General features: G+C 35.7%; 2 protein-coding genes across 2 annotated transcripts in view; both read right to left on the bottom strand.

Annotated features, from left to right (window-relative positions):
• The window catches only part of lrrc4ca (leucine rich repeat containing 4C, genome duplicate a), a 158,356-nt gene that overhangs the window by 58,530 nt on the left and 73,925 nt on the right, over positions 1–25,901 (bottom strand). The window lies entirely within an intron of this gene.
• On the bottom strand, positions 18,149–23,353 carry LOC143419326 (uncharacterized). Its single transcript, XM_076885626.1, has 5 exons — positions 23,104–23,353; positions 20,820–20,871; positions 19,763–19,918; positions 19,434–19,529; positions 18,149–19,251 (listed from the first exon to the last, which is right to left on the bottom strand). The coding sequence occupies exons 3-5, from the start codon at positions 19,874–19,876 to the stop codon at positions 19,012–19,014; spliced, it is 450 nt and encodes a 149-aa protein (XP_076741741.1). The 5' UTR covers positions 19,877–19,918; positions 20,820–20,871; positions 23,104–23,353; the 3' UTR covers positions 18,149–19,011.

Here is a 25,901-nt window from a genome sequence, read left to right as displayed (position 1 = left end):
TAGTGCATCAGTGTGTTTCTCATCCTATTTAATGTCCACTTTGATCCTCACTAATCTCTAACTGTACCGCTTATCAGTGGCTTCCTTTGGCCCATAAGGCTCATGTTAGAAGAATGAATTTGTAGTTTCCATCTTTAACCAGTTTTTGCTCAGTTTTTGATTCATTCATGTATCTGGAATTAAAACAAAAAAAATTAAAACCATGGTTTAAAATAATGAACTCTAAAATGTTCTAACTGTGATACTAGAGTGAAGGGACTGAATAACTGGCTTAGTTATTAAATCAGTTCATCATTAAATAACCAATATATTACAAATCATGTCTTGGAGCGTTGCCATGTGCAAATGGTACCTGTTAGCATGTGTACTAATATTAACAATGATAAAACATGAACATTTATCACACAAATTATATACACTCACTGTCCATTTTATTACCTTGCAAGAAGCAATTCCTTCTTTCATGCTTTCTTTGTCTCTCTTTTTTTTTGGAAAGAAAGAAGCACTCTGTAGATCAGCAGTTTAAGAAACATCTGCCTGACTTACAACCATGATTTAAGTCACATTTCTTACTTTCTGGCCCTTGGTTTGAACTTCAGCAGACAACCATTTAAACTTTTTGCCTCTATTATGGCTCAAGATGTGCTTTGAACATTGGTTGAACAGAAGTACTTATGGAATGAATGAATGGCTAAATAAATTAATGAGAGCCCTTATTCTCATTGCAGAGACACTACAAATTCTGAGTCAGTTGAGGTTAATGAAATCTGTAATGAGATCCCAATAAAAAGCATTTTACATAAAGTTATTAAATATTTCTAAGCGCTTCTGTCTTTTAAAAGATGCTAAACACTACATGCACACTGCATATCTATTCAACCATACTTCCAGTGAGGACAGCACACGTTTTCGCAGAGCTTCCTCAGACTATCTCTTTGATTTCAGGGAGGCTTGCAAAGAAAAGAAAGGAAAGGGATTTTAACCAACATATTATATAAATAATTTAAGCAGTGCCATATGTTATAGTGCCAAAAATTACATAAAAAAAAATAAAATAAAGTCATATATTACATCCTTTGAAATACTGGATAAAACTGTCATGTGCCAAAATTTGTTTGAGAAGTTCAGAATATATTGAAGTCAATATGTTTTTTTGATAAGCAATGAACTCCTTTCGCAAAGAAGTAAACTTAAGCTACCTTCTATTTTTAGTTTAAATAATGTACAGTGGAAATGAGTAACTAACATCATTTTTGTGAATATTAACAAAATCATTTTTCATGTACAAAATTAGCCATTTTGACCTCCCCATACCCATCATGATTATGGCTCAAATAACTTGTCAAAATCAAAGATTCATTTTTACTTTTTCAGTGTTTTCTCTTTGAGACCATTTTATAAGTGACAGCAGACGAGTTGTTGCCAACCATATTGCCAACTGACTCTCTGCCACTGTTTGGGCAGTAAAGTACAGCCCAAGCAAATATGGTCTGACAAACTTTCAGGGTTATGTGAGGTTTGGTTGCCAGAATGCGTGGGCATTAAGAAATTATGTATTCCTTTTAGCCAGTGTGTAACTTCTTTTGTGGATTATGGCTAAGTATCAGAATTTAGTGATGCAAAGATGAGGTAGGCAGCTGAAATATGCTGTGTAAAATTTGAAAGGAAAAAAAGGTGATAAGGGAAAAAAACAGATTTATGTTATAGATGATATGTGATTTAGTCCATCCAAATTATGCATCTGAAAGTCACATTCTTTAGCAAGTTTGGTTGTGTTGATTTATTTCAAATAATGTTTTTCAAATCCTTAAAATAAAAACCATATTATTTACTGTACTTGGCAGATTATCATGCTGAATCCTGAGCTATCCCCACTACTTTAATGTCAGAAATTAAGCTTTAATTTATTAGTCATCAGTTTCCCCAATCACCCATTATAATTTTGATATCCCCTAATGAATAAATATTTTTTATGCCCTCATCACAAAACGTGAAGTGCCTCTGGCACAATCATACATTACTTTTTTTTAATAGCGGATAGTGTTAATACAGTGTTAATAGTGTTAATAGTGACACTGTAGACTGTCACATTAAGATGATCACTGAAAAAAAATTAACAATAATTTTTCCATACAGACCTTAATGTGAGTGTTGAAGGCATTTCATGTTGTAATTATGGTAAGAGAGCTATCGCTGCATTAGTGCAACAGTGTGTCTTTGGAATAAAATACAGTGTACAATGTAGAATCTTCATCAAATTACCCAAAACGAGCACAATTTGAGTCATAACCATGAAACCAGTTACATGACAATAGGTTATCATCAGTGTTGGTCAAGTTACTTGAAAATGTAATCAGTAACTAATTACTGATTACTTCCCCTGAAAAGTAATCTGCTACTTTACTGATTACTTATTTTCAAAAGTAATTAGTTACTTAGTTACTTAGTTACTTTTTTTTAATGATTTACAACCTGAATAGGTAATAAAGCAATAGATCTTTCAGCCCAGTTCTATTTTTTCTGCATAACCCATCATATAAAATGTAATCAAATGAAAAAGTCTATTTTTGAAACTAGTTTTATTAGTTTTAATCCATTAACTTTATGCATCAAGCAAATATTAAATTATATGCAACATTCTCTGACTGGAAGAAATTTGTTTAACATTTAAACCTAATTTCTGCATATTCCAGCATATAAAATAAAATAGTTTTTTGTGTTTACAGCAGAAAATGAATAAAATCAAAGAGTCAGCGCTCCTGTTGCTCTATTTTCACCTGTATAGCAGGAGTGGGGCAGGCGGAGGTTTGCCCTGGTGCAGGTGTGTCGTAGCGGTTAGTGGAAGGATCTGGGAGTTTCACATTCCCGTGGCAGTGTACTGTCGGTGCTTGCTTGGAAGTTTAGGGGGATTTTTTTTGCTGTAAAAAGAAGTTTTCTTCCCACGCAGTGAGCAGCGGACGCTAATGTTTTTGTCACTTTTTACAGAATCAAATTCAAAGTAAGGTCAGTACTTCCACGCTTTAAACACTGCACAGGCATACTCTCTGCCGCACTCCTTATATCATCCATTGTTGATCTGTACACAGCTGTTGTCACGAACGTCTCACTCGCTTACATCATTGTCATGAGACACTCTTGCAAAAAAATCACGGTTTTAGTAACGCAGCGTGCTTACGGGAAAGTAACAGTAATCTAATTACCTTTTTTGCAATAGTAATCCCTTACTTTACTCGTTACTTGAAAAAAGTAATTGGATTACAGTAATGCGTTACTGCCCATCTCTGGTTATCATCAGCATGCTATACATCTCTTCACAGCTCCCATATTTCTGTTAGAATTATCTGCTAATGCACAACCATTAAAGGCTTAGTAAGTTTGCTACTGAGGAAATCTTGAGTGACAATCAGAGGATAAAGATTTAAGCATGACATAAACCTTGTAATCCTGTATCATAGCAGATTTAGATTTGGTGTAACCTCAGTTTCAGCTTATTTATCTCCACGGCCATGTCTCTGTTCTTGCAAAACAAGCAGTGTTCTAAACAATGGTATACCTATTCACATGTGAGGCTGGGAGCAGATTTGCAGCATCTGGATCTGACGGCCGATCCTCTCTCACTCTAATCCTCTGTGTGGCTGTATTTCTGCTCAGGCTCATAAGGGATCGAGTGGGCCATCTATTCACAACCTGCCTGCCATAGGGCAGATAAACAGAGGGGAAAAAAACAGTAAATGGCCACTAAACCCCAAAGAAACATAAGTAGTGCACATCTGTGTTTGCATTTTTTTACTTAGCAAGATTTAAGGTTAGATAAAGACCATGTCATTTTTCAGTGGTTTCACTTTGGAAAAATGATTCATTCATTTACTCAGTGCAGTGATTGAGGTGTAGATTGTGTGAACCTTTCCATAGCAGTTTTAACATACTTGCGTTTAGTCTTTTTTTTTTTTTTTTTTTTTTAATAGATTTCAAAATGTATTAAATGTATTAAACTGAGTATAGGTCTATGAAGACCTGCCAGGTTTGTATATATTATTGCCAATATAAAAAGGTATGAAAAAACAGGGCATGGGGGGTACTATGAATTGCTAGTGAGCTGCATTTGCATTTGTAACATCTGCAGTAAACAGTGATGGGTGAATACAATCAACATTATCCAGTATGTCATGTAGTCTGTGTAACATGATTTTAATAGCTTTAGTAGGTAAAAATCCCCCTGTAAAGACTCTCATTGACACCTAGCTGATGTAAGTAATCCAACCATTAATCATACTTGACTTTAATAATGTGTAAATCATCATTATAACATTAAGGCTAAACTACACATTGGTTGGTGATTCAATCAATCAATAAATCTGTCTCAAAAGAATCTATAATTGTATATGTGAAAGGAGCTAAAAAGCATACGGATGCAGAGAAAACTGCAATCCTATGCCTTTGACTTCTTACATGCTAAAATCGCAATGTAAGCTTAAAAAAAGCACAAGTGGAAAGGAAACATGCAACATTAGGTGTTATTAGGTAGTCTTTATTTGGCTGCTATAAGGTATAACCTTGAGAGGTTGAAAATAATTCAACACCATGAGGCTCCCTCTTGATCACCTTAATCATCTTTCTCCTTGAAAGGTCATTTACAGCCTGGTTAAGTAAGACAATGGGAATCAATGCCTGGTAAATGATAGCATTCAAAAGAGCTGCTTGTGTTAATGCCTAATGGGCAGGCTAACAATATTTTAAAGTGATTAGTAAGAAGAGGAATAGAATATGGAGCCAGATGTGACACGGGATAAAAAACTCTGACCATTAAACAGCGGATGACCAGAACATAATTTGCCACCTCTGCACTCGGCTTAGTTACTAAATGGCTACTTCATGATTACTTTTTAACCTTTTTAAACCCTCTAATAAATCAGCTAAGGGTAAGATGATGTCTTCTAAGCAATTCCAGTAAGTCTGGATCAGAAATATACCTTTTTTTTGTTTTAAATTAGCAGTTCAAAAACAGCTGTCAGGTAAAAAAAAACTTGTAGCAATTGTAAAACCTTGTGGATAATATCATATGTTATATGCAATATGATGTAAATAAAGTTTGTTAAATCTATATGTTAAATCTTTATCAGCTCTAGCCTAGACTGGTTTAAATGTTATAGTATGGTTAAAAATATTCAACCAGTGTTACTTTATACCACACTGAAGGACAACGTTTTTGGGGGTCATTACATTTTCAATTTGAAAAGACCTTGAGGCATTGTATTTGGTTCACTCACCTACACACACACACACACACACACACACACACACACACACACACACACACACACACACACACACACACACACACACACACAATAAGTACAATTACTTTCTCTGTGGAAAAAAAAACATTTGGGTAAAATTCAAACGTACTGCTTGTTGTTCTTTTATCAAGACAAATGTTCATGTCAGGTTGTGGGTAAAGTAAAGGAGGACGTCTCAGTGATATCCAATCAGAAGTTTTCTCCATATTCAAGGATTCCTGCAATACATGCAATCTATGCATTTATACAATAAACAATCTTCCATTTCAAAGGAAGAATGCCTTCAATTCTGACTACTTCAGCAAATAGACAATTAATATGAAGAACTTGAGTGAATACCTAACAGCTGTTGCCAAAAAATGTGAAGGGCATGTACTGTAGTGTTCTTTATGAAATGTAAAGATTGCTTGCAGGTATTACTCTTCTGTTCCACCATACCACAAAAAGCTGTTGGCACAAACAGTCACTTGATCTCTGCCACTTGCAATGTGACTAGAAAACAATATTAAAATATTGTATTTCTGTTTGGAAGAGGAAGAAAGTGGGATGGATAGTAGATCCCCCTGCCAAAACAAATTACTCACAAGTGGGATGGAGGATAGACCACGCAAAGTCAGAAGTGCAAATCCAAACTTTGAGTTGCTTCAAGTGACTTTAACTTTATAGCAGTCTAAATTACAGTCTTTCATCTTTAAAGTTTTATTCTGATTTTTTTTTTACATATGTGATTATTCCAACATTGCCATAAGGTTGGAGGCACAGTCGCCTAAAACTGGACATCTACTATCATGCAAACCTCACTATAGTGGGCTCAACTAATGGTGCATTAGATGAATCCAATAGCTATGGAAAAATTAGAAATGTTGCCAAAAACAGAAAATCACGGAGAAAAAAAAATGTATTGATATATGGGTCTCATTTTGCTTATGTTTCTGGTCTTATTTCGTTTCATTTAGATTGATGGCCTGGTTACTCCACTGTGTAAAGTGAAAAATTAATCATAAAAAAGATACAACCATGTCCAGAGCACAGAGGTGGGTAGTAAAGAGTTACATTTACTTGAGTAAGTTTTTGAAAAAAAATGTACTTTTACTTTTTACTTTTACTTGAGTACATTTGTAAAGAAGAAACTGTACTTTTACTCCGCTACATTTGCAAAATTCGACTCGTTACTTAAAAAAAAAAAGTTTAACACACTAGATAATATGCCGCCAGTGGAGTTTCCGGTAACTGTTTTACCAAACTGTGGCCGCCCAAGCGTTTCAAAGTAGCGGACACACGGAAAGAAGAAACATATGAAAACATGGCAGAGCTAGTTGTCTACACTAGAGCTGAAGAGGATGAACACCCTTGGCCTCAGATACAAAGAATGTTTCGCTAACAGCTAGCCTGGTTAATGACGCTAGAGTCCCACGCACATGCAAACAGCTCGTCTCTACTGCTTTAACTGTTAAAACAGAAGGCAATACTGCGGGTGACATGATTTATTATGTGAAACAGCAGCTTGTTTAGTTTAAACAGTCTGCATTAAGCTGGACAAACACTGCGATTTTTTTTTCAGTCGCGTTATTCAGCTCCTGCTCAAACTGTACAATTGAATGTCAGGGGTTAGAAGTTCATAGATCACGATGCAGGGTCTCACACTATACGGCCTGGTGCTCTGATGCGACTTGAGTGCTCAAACTGTGTGTCCATAACATGAAGCTTATCATACAAAATCTGTCCCTCGCTCTCCCTCTCTCTGTCTTTCACTCACACAGGCACACACACACACCACCACCATCAACTTTGCTAAATTACTAATGAAAAACATTGACCAGACAGGTGCAATTGATCAGCAATGTCCATCCAACTCTTTTCATGGTTGTTGTAGTCGTGATAATTTTGTGAGGCCACATTGAAAAGCCTCGGATACGGAAGCGTAGAGCTGCCACCCAGGCAAAAGAAAAATAGAGCTATATCACGTTATGGGAAAAGACGAGAAACACAGTGATGCCCAGAGTAACAGCCAAACAGGATGATCTATTGGCTAGCAGTCCGGAATTAATTGCAAACTGTTTGTGTGGGATATGAATGACAAGATTTTGTTTTTGGACAAGAGTTAGTAAAAAACATCTCCAGTGTGATCAAATCTTCTTGCCAAACATCTGCAGTTTGCCAGTGTACAGCACTATAATGACCAGAGCTAATTCTATTGAAAACCATACATCTTTCCACAGGTCTCAACTTCATCAGACATCACCTAGACTCAGAGCTGGATGAGGCCAGCGCAAACAACAGCCTAACCGACTAAGATGATGGATCCATGGGGTCAGGAAAGCCAGAAGCAGGGGAGCTGGAGAGGTACCTTTCATGTCCATTCACTGGAGGTGTGGATCTATTGCATGGCTTTCCTCACATCAGGAAGCTGTCGATTAAAATCAGTATAACTCTTCCTGCATCTGGAGCTTGTGAAGGACTTCTCAGTCATGCAGGACTCCTGTTAACTGCTAAACAGTTACAGCTTCACAGCAAGAACCTTGACAGCAAACTGCTGCTGAAGCTTAACCATCACTTCACTGAGTGAAGAAATGGCACATTTTTGCTAAATATGCAGAAATAAATGCGCACTTATACAATTTATGGTAAACTGAGCTGCCTTGTATGTTGAAGTTGCCTCGTTCTAATGTTTTCTCTGAGGCTGCTGTGCCATTTGGAGCAAAAATGAATATAAAGTTTACAGCATATCTTGTCGCTGTATATTGTTTGCACTGTTTATATATTTATATTATTTACTGTAGGTATTGCTGAAAAAAGCTTTGTTGTGAAAAACTGAAATCTGGAAATTAGGATTTTTGTGCCTTATTTTTTGATGTTTTTACATATATTCTATTTGAAAATACTACAATTTGTATATTTATTTATTTTTGTTTGTCTGATAGCATTTATTTATAAAATAAATCGGACATTTCAAACAGTTACTCACTACTTGAGTAGGCTTTTCGCCAAGTACTTTTTTACTCTTACTTGAGTAACTTTTTTGACAACTATTTTTCACTTTTACTTGAGTAATAATATTTTAAAGTAATGCTACTCTTACTTGAGTGCAATTTTTGGGTACTCGACCCACCTCTGCCAGAGCACAACCATGCAGCATGTACACGTGATCTTAATCTAAAATGAAGGCCATAGTGGTGGTTATGTGATCCATAGGTGTATCTGTGGATGTTAGATCACTTTAGCTAGTCAATAAAGGCACCTTTAACAAGGACTTACACTTCAGAAGACCATATTGACAGCATTATGAACCCAGGAATTATGGTTAATTAAATGGAAGCCATCTAAAAAAAAAAAAAAAGAAAGAATGTGGAAGGGAACAGCAGCACCTCAAAGGAAACTCAAACATGCAAAGAGAAATATACAAATAATAATAATAAAAGTAATATTACTACAAACAAAGACCCCGGTCAACCCAATGCATCGCCCCTTAAAAACACACAAAAAAGAAACAGACAAAAAAACATTAAGAAAAAGTCTCAGATTTGTTATTAGGAACTTTGAATGAGTGTTTTTTTTTAGTATAGTTGTCTTACTACTACGACGAAGTCTCACAGTGCACATTTTGGCCATCAAGACAAGAAAGTCAAGTCTGGTGTAATTTTCACAGCTCAAATATAACCTCAAATGTGGCACATTAATAAACACAATATTCTACTTTGCCAATTGGTGAGTCTAAAATGAAGGCCATAGTGGTGGTTATGTGATCCATAGGTGTATCTGTGGATGTTAGATCACTTTAGCTAGTCAATAAAGGCACCTTTAATAAGGACTTACACTTCAGAAGACCATATTGACAGCATTATGAACCCAGGAATTATGGTTAATTAAATGGAAGCCATCTAAAAAAAAAAAAAAAAGAAAGAATGTGGAAGGGAACAGCAGCACCTCAAAGGAAACTCAAACATGCAAAGAGAAATATACAAATAATAATAATAAAAGTAATATTACTACAAACAAAGACCCCGGTCAACCCAATGCATCGCCCCTTAAAAACACACAAAAAAGAAACAGACAAAAAAACATTAAGAAAAAGTCTCAGATTTGTTATTAGGAACTTTGAATGAGTGTTTTTTTTAGTATAGTTGTCTTACTACTACGACGAAGTCTCACAGTGCACATTTTGGCCATCAAGACAAGAAAGTCAAGTCTGGTGTAATTTTCACAGCTCAAATATAACCTCAAATGTGGCACATTAATAAACACAATATTCTACTTTGCCAATTGGTGAGTCAAACAAATAGCTTGCTCTGTTTCTCTCACTGGATTCACTCAAACAAAGTACACACACACTTAAGAAAGCAGATTTGTTTAATACTAGCTGTTTTCCCAGAGCCACAACGACTACCATGCAGGACTTTTTTATAGAGCAAAGCCATGTACTTGCACTTGCCAAGTCACAAGCTGAGTCACTTTGCAACAGAAGCCCTGCGGTCCTTCCCTTGCTAGAACGTAACACAGATTCAGTGTGTCCACATTGCAGACTTGCAACGCTGTTAAAAACAAATTATGATCCTGTGTTTTTTAGGGTTAGGGCAAGTCTATTGGACAAGAGGTGAAACATCTTAAAAAAACAAAACAAAACAAAAAATAAACAACTTAGAGAAGTTCAATCGCCTTCTTTTCAAGCTCCTTAGACTACCATGACCTGGATGAGTGAGAACCTACAGATCTAAGATGCTATGTCTTTCACCCGTATACTATGGTGGTGGTAGGAATATCTGGGATTCATCAATTATTCTTTGTATTATGGGCAAAATAACGCTGCAAACATTAAAGTAATTCTCAGAGTGTCAATTACACTAATACATGCACTTATTCTATTATTGTATGGTCTCTACCCTACAATATAAAGTGCCTTTAGGTGAATTGAAATAAAAACAAATCTCCATAAAGAGGCAGATAAGGGAACAAACTTTAATTTTTCATTTTTTTAGTGATCAGTCACATTGGGAGAAAATTTCTTCCTTAATTGGTGCATAATGTTAATTCTGTCACTGAGTGGTGGATACTGCAAATTGTCCCCAGTTGTTGTGTTAAGCTTATGTGTCCTAAGTCGGAGTTTCGGTCTCTGTGTTTCCTGTTTTATTTTGATAGTCCTTGTCCAGTGTCAGTGTATCTAGTTTTGCTTTCCTTTGTCTCATTATGTCTGATTTGTCTCAGCTGTGTTTCCACATATCCCCCATCCTCTCATGTTTCTGCCTGTGTATTTTAGTTCTCAGTCTTCCCTTGCTCGTTGTCACGTCATATCTCCTCAGTGCTGTGCGTTTCCTTCATGTTCCTGGTCTCCATAGTTCCTAGTTCTGGTTTCTTTTTTTCCAGTTCCTTTTGTCCTTAGTTTGTTAGCTATAGTTATTATTTGTTTTTGTTTTCTGTATTTGAGTTTTTCACACTGCAATAAAAGCTGCCTCTTTTAGTTCATCCCTTTGTGTCCTGCGAGTCCTTTTGGGTCCAATCTCCTGCCTGCCACAGCACACATCACGACAATTTTTGTTGTTGAAAATAATGTGATGATAAAAATTTGCTCATTAAAGACTGCTGAAAAAGAGTTTTACATGTAAACTAGCATATCAACACTAACTGGAAATGAAAATTATTATGACTGAGTAAACACTCCCTCTTTTTGAGCCATATTTTCATATTCAGTTGCTGTCACCTGCATTTAGCTCGTACAACTGAAAAAGTAACAACCGTATAAGTGCATTTAAAGTACATTAGTATCAATATAATATAAGGTAGGATTCCAGAAGGATTCCTTTATCATCATCATCATCATCCATTAAAGGAAATTCAAGTCAGGTAAATGATGAATGAGGCAAGCGTGCTGAATAAAATGTAATAGAGTTAACTTATTGACTCCTCTCTCCTCTCATGTGTTTTTAAGATAAATGTCATGGTCCACAATGACAGGCATTAATATTTCTAGCTCCACTGGAATAAAATGGAGGCACTGCTTTTTATTTACCTGTTGCCATGGAAAATCATGGCATCAGAGTTCCATAGATATGTTCTTCTGGTATTGCCTCTGCCCCCAGGTGAATATTAACATATGGCTGAATTACATGCTACATTACTTTGTGATTTCTCCCTCTCTGCCTTTTCATATGCCTCTGTCTCTCCCAAACACATAAACACCTTGAGCTTGCCATGCTCCTAAACTTGTCTCTCTCTCTCTGCTGCTCTGTCTCTGAGTTGCAAAATCTCAGGAGAAAGACACATCATGGATGATAATGGCTTACCTGTAGTGTTGATACTTATTCATATCCTGAACAACAGAGCTGGCAAGCCAATAATTACTACACAGTGTGGGCAAACACTCCACAGACATTATCTAGAGGGGCCAGAGCCTTGTGTGTAACTGGTAGCACAAATCGATACCACCAAATGGCAGCTTGCAGATCTCATATAATTAGACAGAGACAAAGGGAGGGAGCTCTGCAGGCCCAGACAGATGAACTTAAACAAGCATTTTTAGCCTGTTTCTCAACATGTTCCACCAAACATGCATTGGCTTGATATTGAATAGCAAAGCTAATCCCACACAAAGTGGGGACTGACTGGCAAAGAGACCTAAGAGACATTTAACAAAGCAGCTTAAAGACAATAAACAGCAGACATATATCAAAGAATCAGAACCAATTTTATCTTTTTGCATTTAAGCTTCTCTTTAATTTGATTACAAATCTGATGGAATAGACATGTCGGCAACTGTTTTGTTTCTCTTTTTGTTTTACTTTTTCCTTTGGCGTCATGATCATTTGTGTCAGCTGTGTCTCCCCAGGTGTTTCCACTTCTCTCATTACCCTCTTGTGTATTTAAGTCCTCTGTCTCTAGCTGTTCCTTTTGTTTTGCTACTGCCAAGTTTCAGTTTCATTTGCATGCTCATGTTTAGACTTTTTCATGTTTATGTTTTGCATGTTCCTGTTCAGTTTCATGTTCTTGTCTCTCGTCAGTGTTTTCATAGTTAGTTTAGTTCTTTCCCAGTTTAGGTTTTAGTTTAGTTATGCCCTTGTCCACCTTGCCTTGTTTTTCTGTTTTTGGACACCAGCCTGAAATAAATGGCTCGCTTTTTGTTTGAGCATCAGTTCACTTCTCCCGTGTCTGCTTTTGGGTTAGGGTTCACTCCATAAGCACACCGGTGTGTTTATGGAGCTTAGTTAACTAAACTGAACTGAGATATACCAGTTTTTAAATTGTGTTGATAGGTCACGTGAAACCAGAGTCATGATAAAAAAAATATACAAAATGTTTTTTCATAAATACTTTAGTCAGTTTTAAGAAAACAAAAAACACCCCTTTACTATTGGTGGAAAATGTACCATGTCGACCAATCAAAAAATTATATGGAAACATGTGCCGTTGTTTAGGAAGAGGGTGAAGTTTTAGGAGTGACGTCGACAAGAGAGACAGTGAGTTTTGAGATGTGAGAGATTTGTGACGTTTGGCATGTTTGGATTGTGTAGTTAGTGTGTAGTCTAGTCAATAGTTTTGTTTTGTGTGTCAAAACAATGAGGCAGCGACTCAGTGTCACAGTGGCTGTCTAAGTGCCACCAAAGGCAGTGTAAACTCTGTCTCCAGGTGGAAAACAGGAGGAGTTATACGCTTCTTGCATTCAGGCCTGCAGGTATCAGGCTTGTGATGTGCTCCTCTGTCTTAGTGGACATAAATAATTTTTTGGAGTGGCACAGATCCTTTGTAAAACTTCTTATTTGATGCAGAACACCTCAATGCTCTGTAAATAGTTTGAAATGGTTATAAAAAAAAATGCCTTGGCTGCATCTTTAGGTAAATAGTTGCATATAACTTTGTTGTTTGCAAAACTTTTGCATAGGTTTCTAAAATTTACAGTGTATATTTGCATTTCAAGTTATGAAAATGATTTGTTAAACATATTTGTGGTTGTTACAGTAAAAAATGTAACTTTTTTTCTACTGTTTTTTTTGTCTGATTTTATATGAATTGTGTTAATATAGTATGTCAAAATGAAAAAATAACATCAAATTTAAACGTGTGAGGTTGTGCTGAAAAGAATGATACCAAACAAGGCAAGATAAATAGTTTTTAAAGGTGAAATGCAGAGGTAAAATCAATGATAGAGAAAAAAAAACAGCCAATTATACCCTGGGCCCCAGAGGGTTAAACATTTTTTTTTAAAGTAACACAATAGTTACTTTTCCTAGTAATTAGGTAGTTTTATAATAGTGTAACTCAGTTACTTTTTTGAAGAAGTAACTATAACTAATTACTTTTTCCTTCCAACACTGGTAGTTGTGCACTTTGTAGTCTACCGATCAGTCATTGAAACAATTAAATAAGCACTGACTTTGATTGCTCATTACCTAATGTCACTATTACAACATGTGGTCTTTATAATTTTATATACAAATATTTCCTGCACAAATATCAGCATGGCACCATAACAGTGTTCAAGGAATTTCACTGCATTGTTCTATTTTGTTGCTGCTTTTTTCCACTTGTTCTTTTGTTAAGAGATTGTTACTTCCCTGTCTTCAACTCGTCTGTGCTGACATGAAAATTCATCTTTTGTGGGGTAACTGTAGAGTGAACAGGACTACGCAGTATAAATACCAAGTATTTGGTTCCAAATTTAATAATGCCATTCATCATTATATATTGAGACAAGTGGAAAATAAGATGTGATGTATACCATCCTTAAAAAACACTCCAAAGAAGGAACAAAATGTTCACAAGTCCTTTTTTTAGTTTTAAATTAGACAGCAGATGTTAACAATACAGACTCAAAGGTATAAAATTATGCTTTTTTTCCCCATGTTGCCTTATTTCTATAGTTAAAACTTAGTAAAATGCCTCTCCTTTGATTCTAGATGATGCAGTCAATAATAACAAACTTAAGAAGTCATAAAATAACTTCTTTTGGATAAAACCAAATCTCCAGAGATTGCAAATTTGTCACGGCTTTGCTAACTGCTGAAATCCTGGCATCTCTATTTCTCCAGATTGACAAATCAGAGACTTTATTTCCCTCCATTTATTTTTTTTAACCATGGGAAAAACCGCTAATGTTATGATTAATGCATATTTGGAGACAAATTTGTACAACTACTGCATATTTGTTCTGTTTCATGTCTAATCTAAGGCTTCTGATGATCAGTGCTTTCCATATACTGCGTAGCCATCCACCCGGGGAGTGTAGAAAGTGCTCTGATATGGAAATTGAGATTCATGCATGATGCCATCTGTTGATTTTATGTCAGTTTTTCAATAGCAATGGTCCTTGGAAAATAATTTTCTAACACAACCAAGGAAAAGGATCAAGCCATAAATGAGATTTCCACATTTTTACATGAACATTAAAAAAAAAAATCGCTAAATTTATTTAATGAATATAATTGGCGAGAGAAAGGAGAGCGCGCGCGAGAGAGAGATTTTTTAACCCCACTGTGCACTGATATGTATAAAGTACATCAAATTTATTTGGAATTGAGGCTTCCAATGCATCATTTATGTTGTGTGTGCCGCTGCTACTGCTTCAATCAACATTTTTGTTAACATTTGTACCACAGATAATTGCTGAAGCATTCAATTCAAATAGGTATTTCAGACCTAAATATTCAAAACAAAATACAATAAAAAATAATCCCTCTAGCTTTAAGTTCATGTTTTATGTCAATGTTTATAAAATACACTTATTTGCCTGCTGCTAAGATAAACAGAAGTAAAACTGCTGATAATATTTGCTAGTTTAATAATTTCCAAGTCTGAAATTTATTTCTGTTTATTCTGTCACTTGGTCATTATTTTTAAGCATCTGCCAGCCTGTTGTAAATTGTGGAAAGAGTAAGTGCAATATGGAGCAATCTAAAAATTTGAGCAATCAGTGAATCAGAGTAACAAATGTATCTCATTTACATACTGGGTAAAACATGCACTTCCATGTGTATTATCCTATGACTGGAATGCCTGTTTTAAACGGTGCCTTAATCTTACTCTTCTTAAGAAGGATAAGGCCTGTGATGTGGAAAAGAGTTTACATGAGCCAGTCTATTGATTAGTTTAGCATCATGTTGATTAGCGACTGGTCCTGGTCACCATGGCTACATAAGTGCATTAACTGTTTGTTTTTTTTTAATCTCACCAGAATTCTCTATTTTTATTCATTCGTTTTATTTCGTTTTCGTTTAAATGACTTCCTGTGTTTAACCTAGAATATACAATACAGGCTGATTAAAAAAAAAACCTAACATCTACTTTTAATAAGGTTCTTTGTTAGGCAATATGGAACAGTGGGTAGATGGATGGATATAGATGGCCATCCATTTGTCTAAAGACACAATATCATTGGAGAAGCATTCATACTGAGAAAACACGCAAGTCAATATAGTCTGAATATGACAGTGTGGAGGAAAAAAACAGACAAATATGACACTCCTGGAAGCTTCAGAGGGAGGATATAAATCTCTCTTTACTAAAGCCATATAAGAGAAGCAAGCTGGGCAAGCATTCATATAAGACTTTCATCTCCCTTTACAATATTGGCCTTTCTAGTAAATGACTTTCATGATTCAAATGTGTCAAGAAGGTTTCCAGCTAATGCATGAATTATTCTCTCTTTCATTATTACCTTCATTCTCATTCACACTAGATGGTCCTTGATTTTTGTTGACAACAACAGTTCTCTTACTATCTCAAAGTACAGTAAAAGCATGAAAAAGAGACTAGTGTGCTTTCTGTATTTCAAGAATATTTCTTTAGCCTTTAATCATACAAGATGTGGATGTCAAAAAATGACAGAAAAGGTAAAATTACAGACATTTTACAGAAGGAAATGCAGAGAGCAGTAAGACAAAAAGAAAATGTGAATATATTAAAATGATATAATGCGCATCATCAACACTAGCTATAGTTTGAGAAAGCAGTTTCAGATTTGAACATCTGAAGGAGCACATGTCCTTGGGATGGAAATATGTTATTGCCACGTGTTGATGTAATATGGGATAGTGTCTTGATGTGTGATTTGACCATATAAGCATTCTAAAAAAAAAAAACTAAAAAAAAAACAGCCCAATGATCAGATTCCTGTCTGTGATAAAACAGTTTGCACTCAGCATGTTCAAACAATTTCTTGGCATTCTATTTGCATCCAAGTAATGCTATCTGTTTCAATGATTACTTTAACATTCAAGTTGTGTGTGAGATACACTTGTGTATGGTACTGGGCTGGAAGAAAATGAGACAGTCTGTGTGTTCAAAGAGAAAGCCAAGTTTCTACTGTGGGACACACTGCTGAGTGCAATATCAGATTTAATATCAAAATAGCACTTTATTGCATATCAGTAAGTATTTGCAAAGGTGGGGTCATGGGTGGCATTACTGTAAAATCAAAAGACATCAAACATTCTTTGAAGATGGCATCAAATGAAGTACAGAGAGTGAGCTTTCGTCTTTGTTGCATTTCAATCACTGAATAATGGTGCCAATGATACAGTACTTGGATAGTTAATCCCAATGGATACTGGAAGCTTTCTAGGATATCGCTCTGAATACCCATAACTCAGAAATTCCTAACTCCGTTCTTCAGATCCAAGTTCTTTACAATATGATCCTAATCTTTTCTTTTCTAGTTCTTAAGCAGTGCCTTTAAGATTTGTTCTGGAGGAGGTTAGAGTGTGATTGAATTCTTAAAGGATTTTCTTGTTAGAATATTAAAAGACTTTTTGGTCTGAGTACAGATTGTTCAGCAGAGGTCAAAATAACCTCTGCTGTTATGGGGAAGACAAGTTTAGGAAGTTGGTTATGAACATATTTGAATACTGGGGCGATGTGATCCCTCAAAAGTTATCACAACCACAGCCTTGCAATAATGTACAAACTTTCACATCCACCTTACTTTCCTTTCTGACTTTGTGTAAAGTAAAATATTTTACTTAAGCTCTGTTGCTCCAGGTTCATACTCCTCAAATCAGTTCAAATTTCAAACACATAATATATCTGTTAGCTTATAAATGTATCGACTATTACTGTTAAGTGTAGTTCCTACAAATAAATAATAGGGACTAGAAATACTGGGAAAAAATCAACATAAGGAAAAAAAGAAAAATCTTCTTTTCTTGAAAACTTTATTCTACGTATCAGACAAGAAGAGTGACAAATAATCTATTTCTTAGTTAGTCCAAAAACAACTAAAGTGTGATGTTTTTGTCATTTATATCAGGAGCCTTTGAATTTCATCACATTATATCATTTTCATTCGGAGATAAGCACTTGATGAGGCATTATGTGCAATACTTACTAGTATTTCCAAAAGACATTGTGGACTGTTCTACTAAGATACTCAAAAATAAAAAAAAAACACCAGGAAATAAAATTCCTGGAAGATGCTGCTTCCGCGAAATTTTATTCTATTTTAGTTTGTATTTACCTTTCTGGATCAGAAACTAAAGCAAAACACTGTAGCTACACTGAAAAAAAAATGTTTTGTTCAATTTACTCAATTTTTTTATGACAAGTGGTTGCACGAAATAAATTTGTTTGAATCCAGAAATATTTTTTAAGTACACTGAATTTAATTTAAGCGAGTAAAACCAACATATTTTTAAGCTACTTTAACTTAACTGTTGTGGATACGTCTTAGTCAAATATTATTAGTAAGTCCAACTAAGGTCGTGTTAAATGTACCAGAATAATTTGTTTCCTTTACACTTATGTCCCAAACTTATATTCAAATCAATCAAATTGTTAATTTCTCTCTATTTCAATTAAGTTAAGTTTACTTAAAAAATATTGCTTACCCTGATTTGTAGTTTTTAAAAACGTCAATAATGAAAACTACAACATTCTTTCACATCATTTATTAATGCAAAATTTGTTGCAAACAGAATAAGAATCCACATCTCTAAGGGAAATTGCTGCAATTTGTATAATACAAATTACAAAACTTTTGCCTATGAACTAGTAGCTTTAAAAAGCTGTATTCAAACAAAACAGAAACAACAGACAAGAGAAATGTTAACCAATGTTTCTCTTCCTCTAAAAAAGAAAAAAAACAAACTCCTTACATAAAAGAATAAAACACTACCAGCAGTATAATGTATCACAATTAGAAACTGATGCATCCACAAACTAACCAGTTTCAGACTTGCTGTTCTGCGATCCATATTTAGAAATTGCATTTTAATAAGGTAATTAGACTTAAAATTAAACTTGTGTTTTCCTTACTGCTTATTGACCACTGTCTTTCCATTCTAGTCCTTCCTTGAAGATTCTGAATGTTTTACATATTTTCTGACCTAACATACTCGCTTCAAAACAATTAATAGTCTTTAAAGTGTTACCAGTGTGGTAATCATGAATGGTTTTTTTTGTTTTTTTTTTATCCGGTTGAGTTAACACTGATTATACGCAGGGCAGCAGCTATAACTGAATAATTACAAAGTTGCTCTTCAAGCTACTCAAATGTACCACACGTGAAACATTCATTATTGAAAGTTAAAATGTTCAATCGAAACATAACACAGAACAAATGATGGTTGTACAAGAGTTTCACTCCTATTCACAAGAGCACCAGTCATTGGTAATTTACATAACAGCATTCTCTTGATGTGTTATTTTAGAAATCTTCCTATCCAGTAGCAATTTTGTTCTTCAGCCCAAAGACTTTGGGGGAGAGCTTTTCACCATCGAATCCCATCAACACTTTCTAAATGAATTCATAATAGTCCTTCAATTCCTTGGGGAAGGCTAGGTTTAGTGCATAGATTACTCCAAGCATCAATGCACAAGCTTGGGCCAGAGATCCAATGTTGTCCATGACTATCTCCCCTTCAACAAATATTCCAATGTCATCATAATGTCCATTTTGTCCATCCTCCCTGTTGATGACATAAATGCCCATGGTGTGCTTCTTCAGGTCTCTCTGGATATCATCTCCTTCAATGTCCTAAACATTTAATAAAAAGGTAAAAGAAAAAACAATTAACTCTACAATTAAATTCCAATCTAGTCGTTTGTGTGTGTGTGTGTGTGTGTGTGTGTGTGTGTGTGTGTGTGTGTGTAATACACACACACACAGATATCTATCTAAAAAGTGTGTGTATAGATGACTTGCTTACAATGACTTACAAAGAACTCCCGAATAAGGCTTCCGTCCTCTTCACCAAGGTAGAGGCAAAGTGCCCTGAGAACTGCTTCCCTTTTCACTTTAACATCACTTTCAGCCTGTTTAAAGAGAGTTGCTGATTAAACCAATTTGGAAAAAAGAACAATGTCTGACATTCGCAATAAGTAAATTTTATCATATGTCAGTTCAAACATAGTAAATAAAATTTATATATGAAATTTCAAAATTTAGATTGCTTGGCTGGTCACCTAAAACGGCTTATTGGACTCACCAGTGACCTGCCACTTAAGACAAAAGAAATCCAAATAGAATTTGCAATATTCAGATTTACCTCTTGCATGATCTGCAAGTGGTGGGCAAGTTTCTGCCCAGAAACACCGCCCTTCTTCTGGAAAACTGTCATCAACTGAGGTGTAATTCTGTCTAACTGTGCCGCGAAGGTCATCTCCAGTTGAAGTGTTGTAATACACTGGAATTCAGCATTTACCTGTATCACACACACACACACACACACACACACACACACACACACACACACACACACACACACACACACACACACACACACACACACACACACACACACACACACACACACACACACAAAAAGAAGACTGGTGTTTAATCATTGGTATGATTATTTTGTTATTTCTTCATTAAATGCTACAATGCAATTGCCATCACTTCATAAAGCATGATTATCATATGGGTTAGTATACAGTGCATGAAGGATGTTACTACTGTTAATCAAAGAAGAAATGAATGGCATCAGTCCATTTAACGGGTTTAAAGGGTTTTAAAAAGCAGATATTTGTCTGTTTCAGGTGGTTGGCAACACATTTTCCTGTGCTCTTTGTCCACTGGTGGGAGTGTCTCACCTGTGAGGTCAGCGGGGCAGAACTCTGCCATCAGCAACAGAGAGCAGAGAAAATTTAGATGTGCAACTAAAAACATGCTTGCCATGTAAGCCCCAAACATCTCTGAAATTGCTCTGCAAACTTCAGAGTACTTATACTTCAGGAGTCCTGTGGGTACCGTAAAGACTCATGTATGCAAACAAACCACATTTTTTTTTGCAATCTGATCCTTTTTCTCTTGGCTGTTTCCTTCAGGGATCACCACAGTGAATGATCCACATCCATCTAACCCTATGCTCTGCATCCTCTTAACTCACAAGAACTAAATTCCTGTTTTTCATTTCACTTTCGCAAGTTTTTTTTTTCTTTTGTCCTGGATAAAAGAAATTCAATCATATATATTAATTGATATTAATTAATATCAATATTAATAATCACAAGAACCCTTAAGATGAGATAGATAAACTTGTCCCTGCAATACTGTGACAAATACTGTTGTGATAAATATGTAAGGAATTTGCATGTACTTACCAAAATAACACCATCTTCTTGAATAAACAGTAACACATAAGGGGAAGAAAATCTGCCAGAAAAGGAAGACAAATAAAAAAAATAAACTTTAGAAAGACAAACAATTACCGTTTCCAAGCCATTAGTGCATTACTTCATGATACTCCCTTGTAACAAAACAAATCTTACTTGTGCCTCTGTGCAAACTACAGATGGCACGATACCACTTTTTTATGTCCGATACCGATATCATAAATTTGATTATCTGCCGATGCCGATATGAATCCGATATAGTGTATTTTATAATAAATAAAACTGTTTTTATAAATATTTTGCTGCATTTTGTATAAGTTCATACTCAGTTTTAAAAACAAAACATTAAAGCTATTCTGTTATACCTGTATGCAAAAAATACACTGCACCCAAAATATTTTATACTTCAGCAATACTGATCAACCTAAAAAACTTACACCATCCTCCTTATTCAGGTATTCTAAACAGTACATAGAAATATTAAACTAACTAATAGGACTGCCAACTCCCAGCAAAAATATTAGGAAACCACCCCGCACCCTTCGCCTGATAATGCTTAATTGACGTAATCTACTTTAATGCACAGAAATCAATTATTTTTCTATAATAATTTGATTCAACATTTTTCTTCAATACAGTTGCAGACAGCGCAGACAGCGTACCTTCCCAAAGGAAAAAGTGCTATATGTACTACTATTACTAGGGCATATATTAGACTTAATATTTACTACATACAATAATCTCTATACATTTAACCAGATCACCACTTTGGTAGTAAGATTTAGAATAATTATTTATTAAAAGCTAGACATTTTAAATGAGAATAAGAAAGAAATTATGTCTTTGTGTCTCCCTTTCCCTGTTAATGCCCTACCTGGCCCCCTGGCAAAACTTTGCTAGATCCACCCCTGCACAGTTACCAGATGTCAGCTACATAGAAAAGGATCCTGGTGTTATTTGTCTCTCATAAACAGTTCATAACTTCCCTTCAACTCATTCATGTGACCTAAAATGTAAACCTGTTTCTTCATTACCTGTTCAGCTCTAATGATTCAGTAAAAACTTCTCCTGGTTTCACCTTCATGTTTCCTTCTCACCACATATCCAAACTATCATGACCAGCAGCTATTACGGCTGTGGCTCCAGAAAACATAAGCGGATACTAGAAGTAATATTAAAAAAATTCTAGCAATAGCTTATCAAGCTTAAACGTGCTGCTGTTGTTTATCTGCAGTTTTCCTCTTTCTAGCGCAAACTGGGTGAATAACAAATGAGAGAGACTAGCGACAGAAAAGCCGATCACCTGATAATCGATCAGTTTCATGATTGAAGTAGCAACAGGAGAGGGAGGGGGGAGAATGAGGGAAGAAGTTTTAGCTGTTCAGCATGAAGACACCGAATAACTCCAGCTTTGTGTCTTTTTTCATTCTAGCTGAAGTATAAAACAAATCGCTTCCTTTCCCCCTCAATACAAAACTCCGACAGCCAGTCCAGCTGTGGCTCCATACATCGGTTGTTAAGCTCAACATGAAAATACTATGCAAACATAAAGAGATGAACTTACACACTTGCTTTACTTCTCTGTGTTAGTTTTCTCTGAGATTAAATGCAGCGGTTTGGAAGCACGTAGCGAGGCTTTAAATGCTAAACCAGACCGCTGACAGGTCTTGCACTCAACAGCTCTATCAAGTGAAGCAACTTCTTTTCTGAGTTAATTTTAGTTCTGACAAACATCACTCTCAGTGCCTTTTGATCTCACATTTTTGGCAACCACTGAGTTATTCTCCTCCACAGTTTACAACCATTATTTTTTTCTGCACAAAAGACGTTGTGCAATGCCAATCCTACTTATTTCCTACTGCACCCCTGACTGTGCAGGTGCGTTCAGAAGCCCCCTCCCCCGCCCGACTATTCCTTAATGCCAATGTTGTGGCGGGAGGGACGATTTCTCAACTTAAAACTGCAGGCGACTGTACAGTGAACTTTACAGCTAACTACAGAGAAATTGCCTCGTTCCATAATTTGTTAGTACAAAGTGTGCCACAAGAACTAAGCTAAAAACATATGCCATTTTAACGCATCAATGCAATTACTCTTTTAATAGAGCAGTAGCTAATAGAGCACATAGCTAGCTTAAGTCAAATTCATGACAAAGTTCAGAGGTGTACAACTACTTAGACTTCTTTCTCCATGTGCACACGTCTTAAAGAGTCAACATGCTTTGACTGAGGTAAAAAAATAAAACAAAAACGACCGTAAAAGGTTTACTTACCGAAGCTAGACCACCTTTATATGAAGTTGTGCGATTAACTTGAGCCCGCTTGCAGCACACAAAGAGTCCGCTTCTTCAGTCCGCGTGCAAAATGGTGGCCTGTCCTAACGCATGCGCAAAATGGCCCAGCAGGAGGCTATGAAAAACATACTTAAGCATTTTGAGCTACATTTAATTAACTAAAATTAATTGGATTAAAACGCAGGGAATGTATTCTGGAGTTACTCGAATTATATATGTAGACAGGAATTACTCATTTGAATTGAAAAGATATACCAAAATATAATATGCTATATTTAAAAGGAGACAATATCACTTCTTTCAGTGTAATAGATGAATGCATATATTGATTGGAAGAGCTCAGTCAATGGGTCTTTACACCAGCAATTCAGACTTCTAAGAAGAAGACGTTAGATGTTGTTATATCATTTTTTTTCTATAAGTACTATGTTTTTTTAGTTTTTTTCACATTTCAAACTGAATACTATTATAGTATTCATTGTGCCACAGTGTTGTGAGCCAAGTGGCTTTGCTACACAAAACAGTAAAATGGCAGTTTATGAAACAGTAACTACGTTTAAGCTTTGATGCATGGTTTCAACACGCTTTTTATATTTTTCATTTTTTAAGTACACGGATTGAAGAATGGCTTTAACACAGTCTGACTGGTGGCAGCTTTTAAAATAGTAATCTATTCATTCCTCTTCATGGACACAAATTGTACTTGGAGTGTCAAGGAACAGCATAGGAGTAAGGAGGTGGTAGCACTGACATGAATTACACAGATTTCACATGAAGAACAACTAAAAATCCCACATGTCTTATTTGTCTTTTGCCTAGGAAAATAATTACTATGGTTAACTTCATATTAGTGAAAATGTGCTTCTTGCATTTTTTGTATTTATTTATTATCTCAAATGTATCATATCCATTTTTAGGTTTTTTTTTTAATGACTTTTGTCTGGGACTGTCTGATGCTTATTTCTTTGTGGAGTGGAGTCAAAATCCAACTTAATCCAAATCAATGGAATTAGTTTCTGTGACTACGGCCTTTAAAGCAATTGCTCTTGGCATTTTCCACCATATTACATTCACTTTAACTCTCTTAAACTTATTTAGAAAGTGCTTCAGGCCAAACACAGTGACAGCATTGCAATGTCCCACTAATGCTATCCAGTTTTTCAAATTGATTTAAATCATCCATGATTTAATGATACCCGATAATAACCAAGACAAGCATCCAGGGGACCTGCTGGACACAGGAGTAACACATTCCCATATATGGCTAATTTAAAACCACTACTTAACCTAACATGCATGTCTTTGGAGTGTGGGGAGAAGCTGGAGTACCTAGAGAGAAGGCAGATGCACAGGGATGACATGCTAACCAGTGCAAGGCTGTACCACCTAGTATAAAGGTATACTATATACTATGTTTCACCACGCGTTAGCCTGGCCTAGGTTTTTAGCAAGAGCAGTGTAACAATTAATGAGTGACTATTTTTCCATCAAAAATAAGTAACTGGTAAAGAATTCATGGTTTGGTCACAAGCCTACAGTACAGTCTATGCAGTGAAGCTGTTGAAATCATTTGGTAATGTCTATTTCTGAATCAGTAGAGTTCTAAAATTTATTAAAGTGTATTGAACTTGTTCACCTCTTTCAGTGCCTTTTCTTAATTAAATGCCAGATATATTGAAAAGAACAGTCAGTAAGAATGTTACCAGCCTTGATTAAAATCGAATTCCCTCCCAAATCTTTAAATACTGTTTTACTGCTCTGAGCTCATGTCTGTCTTGTGCAACCTTTCACATTTAACAGCCATGGTTGTAGCAACTTAACTGTAACTCTATAATTTTTATCCCTGCTGTGTCTGCTGTGCACAAGGTTGTATGACCGCTGGCACTAACTGTGTTATTAAGTTACTTTTCTCTTTCTGATGCCTGTGGCCTCTTTCTGGTCCAGCATAGGTTGTCCTGGTAATCACTGTAACATCCCGAAGCTGTTCTTTGATTGGTCTACCAGAGCAGCACTCTGGGCTGTCATTTCTTATTTGGGAAAGGGAGGAAGTTCATGCCCACAGACAGGACTAGATTTGATTGGAATAATACTGGTGTGCACTGAGCTCACAGAAATGCCCATCTTGACAGTGACAGCACTGTATGTTTACTGCGATGCTGCAGAAATGGAAACCAGCCACCAAGACAAATCATCTTCTACTAGTTTTTACTAAAAATTGTAGATATGAATGTCTTTCTTCACAACAGCCATTTCCATGGTATTAATCAGTTTGAAGGCTTACATTTTGGGGGATTTCCAGGCCGTGTGTGTGTGTGTGTGTGTGTGTGTGTGTGTGTGTGTGTGTGGCGATTTAATGGAGAAAAATAAACAAGTCTGCATATTTACAGAATGACCAGGGTCAAAAGACAGAGGCGAATAACAAAGCCCTGCCTACATCATTATTTTGGCCCCTTGATGAGTGTCTTTCATTATTAAAAGTCTAAGCTTTCATTTCAAGATATTATTGTTCTTCAAATGAAAGAACAATAAATGCATTGTGTGGACTGCTATGGTGATTGTTGTACATGTTATCAGAGTTAAATAAATATGCAGCTATATTTGAAAAAAAAAACAGAGTTAGAGTTTGAGTCCAGGCGATGTGCAGATAACTAAAAGTGTCAAATTTGTTTTAAATAAACTTAGGATGCTCAATTTTCCATATTCATTATCCTTATTCACATGTGTTTTCTGTTAAACACAGAAAAGTATTCTGCAGACAGACAGTGACATACTTCTAC

This window comes from Maylandia zebra, linkage group LG7 (assembly GCF_041146795.1).
Source record: "Maylandia zebra isolate NMK-2024a linkage group LG7, Mzebra_GT3a, whole genome shotgun sequence".
Lineage (NCBI taxonomy): Eukaryota > Metazoa > Chordata > Actinopteri > Cichliformes > Cichlidae > Maylandia > Maylandia zebra.
This window is presented reverse-complemented; position numbering and strand designations above follow the sequence as displayed.

What these genes read in the sequence shown, in the direction of transcription:
- LOC143419326 (XM_076885626.1), bottom strand. Translation starts at nt 19,876, where the DNA reads ATGACCTTCGCGGCACAGTTAGACAGAATTACACCTCAGTTGATGACA. An exon ending in ACTTGCAGATCATGCAAGAG is followed by an intron (nt 19,530 to 19,762) that starts GTAAATCTGAAT and finishes CTCTTTAAACAG; the next exon opens with GCTGAAAGTGATGTTAAAGT. An exon ending in GCCTTATTCGGGAGTTCTTT is followed by an intron (nt 19,252 to 19,433) that starts GTAAGTCATTGT and finishes TTAAATGTTTAG; the next exon opens with GACATTGAAGGAGATGATAT.